This window comes from Chinchilla lanigera, unplaced genomic scaffold (assembly GCF_000276665.1).
Source record: "Chinchilla lanigera isolate Chin_1 unplaced genomic scaffold, ChiLan1.0 scaffold00084, whole genome shotgun sequence".
NCBI lineage: Eukaryota > Metazoa > Chordata > Mammalia > Rodentia > Chinchillidae > Chinchilla > Chinchilla lanigera.
In genome coordinates this window covers 7,013,778-7,021,547 of record NW_004955485.1, presented here as the reverse complement: position 1 = coordinate 7,021,547, position 7,770 = coordinate 7,013,778, and the positions used below count along the sequence as shown (strand labels likewise).

Sequence of the window (7,770 nt, the reverse complement as noted above, 5' to 3'; positions counted from 1 at the left end):
CCCGAGGCGCTGGCCGACCGCGAGGAGTTCTGGGCCGTGTGCCGCGTGCCCGGGCCCCTGCACAGCGGCGACATCCTGGGCCTGGTGGTCACCGCCGACGGCGAGCTGCACCTGAGCCACAACGGCGTGCCCACGGGCATGCAGCTGTGCGTGGACGCCTCGCAGCCGCTGTGGATGCTCTTCGGCCTGCACGGCGCCATCTCGCAGGTCCGCATCCTGGGTGAGTGGCCGTCCCCGCCCCCCGCGGCCTACTAGGGAGCAGACGCCCAAGGTGAGAGCGGCCCGACCGGGCCACCTGTGTCCTCAGAGCACGCAAGCCTCCCCTGGGGCGGGAACGGATGCCCTGAATCCCACAGATGCGCAGGCAGCCTGGACACACCACGCCTCAGGCGCCCTTTAAAAATGCTGAAAAAGCCAGGCGTGGAGCTCAGGCCTATAATCCCAGCACCCTAGGAGGCAGAGGCAGGAGGATTGCAAGTTCCAGTCCAGCCTGGACAATGTAGTGATTTAGCCAGACCCTGCCTTAAAAAAATAAACACAGAAACAACTGGAAACATTGAAAAAAGCCTGACGCTGTAGCTCAACGGGAAGAACCCGGGTTCTCTCTGCAGTGCAGTGGAAAAGGTGGGGGTGATTTCCCCCAGCAAGGAGCCTTTTGAGGCTGCATTTCCATTTCTCTACACAGACAGTAAAGGCATCTGGCCTGACTTCTGGTCATGGGGCTAAAGGAAGGACCAGTTGGTGTCGGGAGTCAGGTGTCTCTGCAGGGTGGTGCCCGGGGCGTGTGATTCCCGAGCAGTGCTCCAGAGGAGAGGGGTGGCAGGGTTCTGAGCCTTCCCTTTCTGGGGGTCCTGGGGTTGGAGTGGACTGGGGCTGTGGGTTTATGTAAGCCGGGTTCTCACGCTGTCCTGTGGGATGTGAACAGGTGGCCTTTGCAGAAGGGACCTTGTGGTTCGGGAAGTTTAGGAAACCCTCAATGAGGAAGAAAGTGGGAAAATTTACTGCAGGACTTCTTAGTGCCTTTACTAGGCAGTGTGAATCTTTTAAGGATAGTGATGGTTACAGGGTACAGTTTTTCCAAAGTAGTGAGTGTGTGTGTGTGTGTGTGTGTGTGTGTGTGTGTGTGTGTTTTGACCCAGCTTCAATATGCAGTTCAGGTTGGCCTTGAACTCACTTTGTAGCCCTTGCTGGCCTTGAACTCACAGTGATCTTCCTGCCTCAGCTTCCCGAGTGCTAGCATTACAGGCATGTGCCACCACACCTGGCCTGTTTTCCAGAGTGATTGGATCAGGAATTTTTTTTCACAGAGCAAATCCTGGGCCCTCTGTCACTCTGGCTGGAGCAGAGGTCCTTGCTTTGCCAGTGTTGGTCTCTGACCAGCCCTGTTAGAGTGGCGGGTTTCATGAGCCTCACATGGAGAACCTCGTGAAGCTCAGGTGCTTGCATCCCACCTTCAGGGATCCCAGTTCTGTGGACCCTGGACACGTTCTGGGCAGCTGAATTTTTCTTTCTTTGCCTGGTGCTGGAGTGTGCTAGGCAAGTGCTCTACTCCTGAGCCACAGCCCCAAGTCTCACTTCTGTTTTCTAAGACAAGTATGCTTAGCCAAGTTTGGAGAAACCTTGGGCCTCATAGCCCTTAGCCCAGGAGTGTCATCGCTGGAACGATGCATGTGAGTGTGTGGGGCTGCATGGCTCCGTGAGGCTGGCCCAGGAGACACATTTGAATAGGTGTGTGTGTGTGTGTGTGTGTGTGTGTGTGTGTGTGTGTTGTATGCCTGCGAGCCACATGTGGAGCTCTTGTGTAGTCAGATAAAACAATAGGGGACTTCCAGTGTTGGAAAGAAACCAGGTGAAGACGGAGTGAACAATAAAAAAGGGGAGAGCAGGAAGGGAGCCAGGTGCTGAGAAGTGAGACCTGAGGGAGGCTGATCAGGACACGTGCACAGAAGTCAAGCACGAAGGGGAGGCAGGCTGGGGTGAGAATTCGGATGAAGGAGAAACAAATTGAATGGGAGGGGGCAACAGAATGGGGCAGTGCTCCTCAGGGAAAGGCGACATAAGGGCGAGGCGCTCTTTTGCGTCAGCACCATCTAATAATAGATAAGCTTCCAGCACGGCTGCTGTTGCCCAAAGAGGTTTACGAGACTGAGGCAAAGGGGAATTTAAAAATATCAGGACTTGTCTTGTCCCTGGAGGTCTGTGGGCCAAGATGGTGTGGAAGAGGAGCCATCCAGAATCCGGTGCTGTTAACAGGGTGCTCCAGAGCTGAGAGGAGAGCCGGGCCTCTCACCCACACATGCTGCTGGGGCCCCGACTGACTCCAAAGGAAAGTGGGTCGGGCAGTGTGTGCAGGTCTCTGGTTTATCTCGCAGAGGGGAGCTTGACTTTGTGGAGAGCCTGAGTAAATAACAGTTAGAAGGATATTTCCTTCCTTTATTTGCACCACAAATCCTGCAGCCAATCGCACATTTATAGGTGGAACATTAGAAATAGTCTCACAAAAAACAGAAACATAACAGATGCCTTATGTAGCTGAAGATATTCTAAAGAGGCTGGCCAGTGCAATAAGGCAAGAAAAGTAAAGGAAGCATTTCTGAAAGAAGACAGTTGACTTAAACACATTAAAACGGGGAGAGAAACTCTATGAGCACCCAGTTGCATGTGCTTAGAAATACTAACACTGTTGCATGAGTTAGAAGTAATAATAATATCTCTTGGTGCACCTGCTCCTGTGCAGCGTGTTCTGTTGGGGCTGCGGGGAGCCGCCAGTGGGCCGGATGTCCTGATCTCAGAAAGTTCCAGGTCGAGGTGGAGAGACAGAGCTGGGGGCCTGGGCACAGACGCCTGACAGCCCAGGCCTCGTGGTGGTTCAGTCCTGCGTTCAGTGTGGGCGTGTGGCTGGTTGGTGCTGGCACCTGCAGCCCTGGGTGAGGGTAGGTCTGGGGTAGGATTCTGGGCAAGGGCAGGTTTGCAGGAAGTGTCCGAGGGCAGAGGTGTTGGCACCCTGTGGGGGGTGAGGACAGAGAGCAGGGCTGGCTGCTGGGCTGCCGGTGGAGTCGGGCTTGGGGGCCCCTGCCGGTCGGGCACAGGCGGGAAGCAACCTTTCTACCCTCCTGTGCAGGCTCCACCATCCTGGCTGAGCGAGGCACCCCGTCGCTGCCCTGCTCCCCTGCATCCACGCCGACCTCGCCCAGTGCCCTGGGCGGCCGCCTGTCGGACCTGCTGCTCAGCCCATGCCGCTCTGGGCCTCTGGGCGGCTCTGCCGGCGGTAAGTGTAGCGTGCCACCCTGCCCCAGTGCCATGGTGGGCGTGGCTCGTCCCTCCTGCCCCTCCCTGGGCAGCTTTCTCCAAAGGACTTTGTTTCCCTGTTGACAGCACAAGGGAGGGCAGTGGGTAGCTCAAGAGGAGCGGCCTTGGAAGACCTGGCTCCTTTGTCCTCCCTGCCTCTGCCTCCCTGCTCTCCTCTCTGCCTTACGGCTGCCTGGGCCCTGGTCTGGGCTGAGCGCGGAAGTGGGGCCGCTGCGCTCCGTGTCTTCCCTGTGTGGAGGGACAGGCCTCTTCCCAGGAGTCTTGCACCACCCTGGGCCGCCTCTCCTGACTGGTGGCCCCTTGCCTCCAGGGACAGCCCCCAACTCGCCGGTGAGCCTGCCGGAGTCTCCAGTGACCCCAAGTGTGGGCCAGTGGAGTGATGAGTGCACCATCTGCTACGAACACGCGGTGGACACGGTCATCTACACGTGCGGTCACATGTGCCTCTGCTATTCCTGCGGCCTGCGCCTCAAGAAGGCCCTACATGCCTGCTGCCCCATCTGCCGCCGCCCCATCAAGGACATCATCAAGACCTACCGCAGCTCCTAGCCTGCTGTGGCACCCCACTCCACATGCCCACCTGTGCAGTCTTCAGCCCAGTTCCGCTGAGCGGCCAGCCAGCAGAGCCTCTCCTCACCTTGGAAACTCCGTCCCTTTCCACTAAACGTGAGAAACTGAGGCCCCTGAAGGTCTGAGCAGAGCAGGGGTCAGGGACAGGAGTGCTTCGCTCCTGAGGGGAGAGAGGAAGTGGCATTCTCCCCAGATTCCCCTTGTGTGCCAGTTTTGGCTTAAATTGGGGGCCTCAGCCTGTCCTGCTCCTTCCCCATCAGGGCAAATTCCTAGGAGTTTCCTGTAGTCTGTATGGCACCTTGGCGTACCTACGAGAATGGTACCTTGCTATGGGCAGACGAGGCCCAGAGCCAGGGCCTGCGGCTAGGTCCGTGGGGGAGGGACCGGGTTTTAGCCTCCATCGGCCCCCTCAGCCAGCTGTCCTTGCACAGTACACAGTGTGCTCAAGAGCAGCCCTGGTGGGCAGCTCCCGAGTTGCTGTCTCACCCTCTGACCTTTGCCTGCCCTGCCTCTGACCTCCTGTCTTCCCCACCCATTGGGCCTGGCCACTGCGGGTAAGATGGCAGCAGACTTCTCTCACCCTGGGCAGCCGAGCCTCCTGCGATGGGTGGTGGGCAGTCTGCTGAGGCCCTGGGTCTGGGGGAGACCCCTCCTGGCCTCCAGCTTCTGCCCTGATCATCTTGCTGGGTGCTGTTGCCCAGGCTGCCCTTCGATGGAGCTGGGGCCACTGTGGGCGGCCAGGGCCTCTGAGAGCGGGTCAGTGGCTGCCCCTCAGGCCTCTGTCCCTTTGCAGAGGCAGACGAGCGGCCGAGAGGGGCCAGGGTGGGGCAGGGCTTCTCTGGGCTACAACCAGCCCTTCTCCATATTTTAATTTATTTATTTATTTGGCTTGTGGGCTTTGTTGTTTGAGGGTGAGTTCCCACCCGCCGGGCCCCAGAAATGCTGGTGAAGGTGGCAGCAGAGGTGGCTATCACCCACAGTCTCCCCACCCTGGCCGTGGAGCTGAGGCCAGACCTGCTACCTATGGGCTGGTGCTCTAGCCTAAGGGAGCCGGGAGGGAGGCCTCCCAGCAAATCGTGTCCATTTCTCAGAGAAGCAGGCCGAGTCTCCTGGGAACTGGGGCTGGTGGGTCACCCAGAGCCATGAAGCACACCCTGGGGACTCCTGTCACGCAAGGGCAGGGAGGACTCTGGAGTAGGGCTCTGTGTCCTGGGAGGAGGTGTGGGCTGTGCCTGGCTCCCAGCATGCTCTTCTGTTACCACCTCAGCCCTGCCGGCCCTGCCTTCCCAGCCCCTCCCGGGGCAGGCAGGGTGTGGGCTTCTAGTCCAGCTGCTCACCTGGACGGGGGCACCTTCAGCCTCAGCCCCCGTGCAACATGGCTGTCTGGGGGCGGGACAGACTGTGGGGTGGCTCTGGGAGCACTTGGGCAGGGACTGCCAAGGGGTGTGGTGCGCTGTGATGGGGCTCTGGGCCGGGCCTCTGCATGTGCCAGCCTCACGGGAGGCTGGGAAGACGCCGTGCCACTCCTGAGCGTGGCCCCAGTCAGCGTGTCCGCGAGGGAAGGAAGGTTGGCAGCGCAGGGGCTGTGTGGCCCGAGGCCGAGAGAAGCAGCCGCCACCCGTGCTATCAGTGCTGGGGTTGTTGATTGTGAACTGGGGTCGCTGTGACGTGAATAAAGGTGATTTCGTACCAGCCCAAAAGCTGTCCGGTGCGTGAGAAGGCCAGGCGGGAGGTCATCTGTAGGTGGGCAGCCGGCAGAAGGTGTGGGAATCACAGGCAAGGCTAGAGTTGGGCACTGGACCATGACCTGGCCTTGGGATGCCGGTTGGGCCTGTAAATTGGAAGGGAGATGCCACTGCTTTATGGGTGGCCTCAGGTACCAAGGTCTGTGGGAAACAGGGTCCCACCTGCCACGGAGCCCGTGGACTGGACAGCGCCACCTAGAGGGCTGTAGGGGAAACAGGCCTGAGGGCAGAGGCCAACACCTGGGTGGTGCTGCAGCGGGGAAAAGGGAAACCTCCAGGCAGGGACAGTTAAAGGAACTTTCTAGATGTGCTAAGTGCACCTGGGCCGTGGAAAAAGCTGGGGGTGGCAGGGAGACGGCCAAACTGGCCCCACGGTCTAGGCAGTGTTGGAACTGTGCGGGGCACCTGGGAGGCCTGCCTACCTGCCCTCTCTCCTGGGAGGATGCTCTGGATACCCAGCCGTGGCCTGGCCTAGCACCTTCCTGCAGTGCCACCCCGCCCTGCTTACTGGAGCCCCGCGCCGGGAGGTGGCGTTGGGGTCCAAGCAGAGAACCCAGGCCTGGCCACTTCCCAAAGCCTCCTGAGGGGGAGCGCTGGGGGTCTTCAGCCTGATTCTCACCCGCAGTAGTGGGAATGCACCTCCCCCTCCCATGTCCTTGGGGAGGGCCCTGGGAATCTGGAGTCTGTGCCGCATTTTGGATAATGAACGCCCAGGTGAGGGGTTTTCCGATGTCCAGGAGAATTAGGTGATTCTGTTCAGTTAAAAAGGCCAAAAACTTTATTTAGTTTTCAGGGAAATACAAGATGCATGTAAACATAAACCAAATACAAAACAGAACAACCCAAATGTTACAGTCTAGAGGCATGCCAAGACAGAGCACTTCTGCAGACCAAAGAGTCCCGTCAAAGTGATAAAGGACACCTGGAAAACGGTGGGCCAAGGGGCTGGGTCTCTTCCCCACGACACTGCGTGTTTGTGAGGAGATTTAAAAAGCCCACCATTAAAAATATCAGAAACGAGATAGTTTAGCACCACCATTGAACCTGGGAATATTCTAGCACTCACACTGACTGCACTGCACGTAATGTCCATCTCTCCAGTTTCTCTGCTGAGGGGGAGAGGGAAAAACCTGGACCCATGGAGCCCACTAGACGCTGGGCAGGGCTGTGTGGATGCCACGTGGAATCTCCTGCAGTTCTGCAGCCTCGGCAACACCCACCAGTTCACGCCCAACCACGCAGCCCGCGGTGACGGGCACGCACATCTGTCCTGCTCACCAGTCACCTTCTGCAGACCTCAGTAACCAGCAGGGACGCCCACCCCCAGGCTGTGTCCTGGATTCAAAGGGAGCCTGTTGCAGAGAACAAGTTCAAAATTCGAGAACGGTGGCCATTTGCCCTTCTTTAACTCTTTAAGAGCAGTGTGCTTTGGTTAGAAGCCAGAAAAACATGCAGGGCAGATTGACGGGCACGCCTTTCTCCTGTCCAGCTCACAGCTCGGCGGGCAGAGCCACTGCGCGTATAAAGAGCCTCAGGAATACCTGGCCATCAGTAGAAGGCGAGCGAGGCTGTGCTCCTCTCAGATGGACCCGACAGACCCCACCCTTCGGCTGGGGGACGGTGGGTCCCTACGCCTGGCCCGTCACAGTCACTCATTCCTAACTGATTCACTCACCCGGAAGGCCAGCTCTGGACTGGATAAGGGCAGTGGGCAAAATCAGTTGGGAACCTGGAAGGCGGAAGTGAGTCTACTGGAAACAGGGCCTCTGAACTCAAAGACTTGTGTGTTGCCTACAACACTCCTTCTCCGCTAAGTAAAGCAATGCCCACTCCCACATAATCAGCTTGCGGCCAGTCAGTAGCAGTGTTCTCTGGCTGGCTTCTGCAGCCAAGTTTGGAGGATTTTCCAAACTTCAGCTTTGGCTGGACCCTTGGATGTCGAATCATGAAATTCCCTGCCTACCTGTTCTCTCGGAAACACTCAGCATCAACTTCTTTCTTCTTTCCAATCAATAAAGACAAAACAAACCTCCAAACTCTCTTCCTACCTTCCCACACCTTTTCCCCTAGAAGACACCTCTTCCGGAAGCCTCCTCCCCAGTGCAGGGACGTAAGCCCCGGCCAGCCCAGACATGCACACCCTCCA

General features: G+C 58.1%; 1 protein-coding gene and 1 long non-coding RNA gene across 2 annotated transcripts in view; one reads left to right on the top strand and one right to left on the bottom strand.

Annotated features, from left to right (window-relative positions):
- The window catches only part of Neurl1 (neuralized E3 ubiquitin protein ligase 1), a gene marked incomplete in the record, with an annotated part of 30,121 nt that extends 24,542 nt beyond the window's left edge, over nt 1-5,579 (top strand). The window contains 3 exon segments of the mRNA XM_013504075.1: nt 1-220; nt 3,122-3,268; nt 3,620-5,579. Coding sequence (XP_013359529.1) covers nt 1-220; nt 3,122-3,268; nt 3,620-3,858 — 606 coding nt within the window.
- LOC106146583 lies at nt 4,279-7,764 on the bottom strand. The gene is made up of 2 exons (XR_001231084.1): nt 6,244-7,764; nt 4,279-5,710 (listed from the first exon to the last, which is right to left on the bottom strand). It is a non-coding gene; the product is annotated as an uncharacterized LOC106146583 (long non-coding RNA).
- Nucleotides 7,765-7,770: the final 6 nt, after the last annotated feature.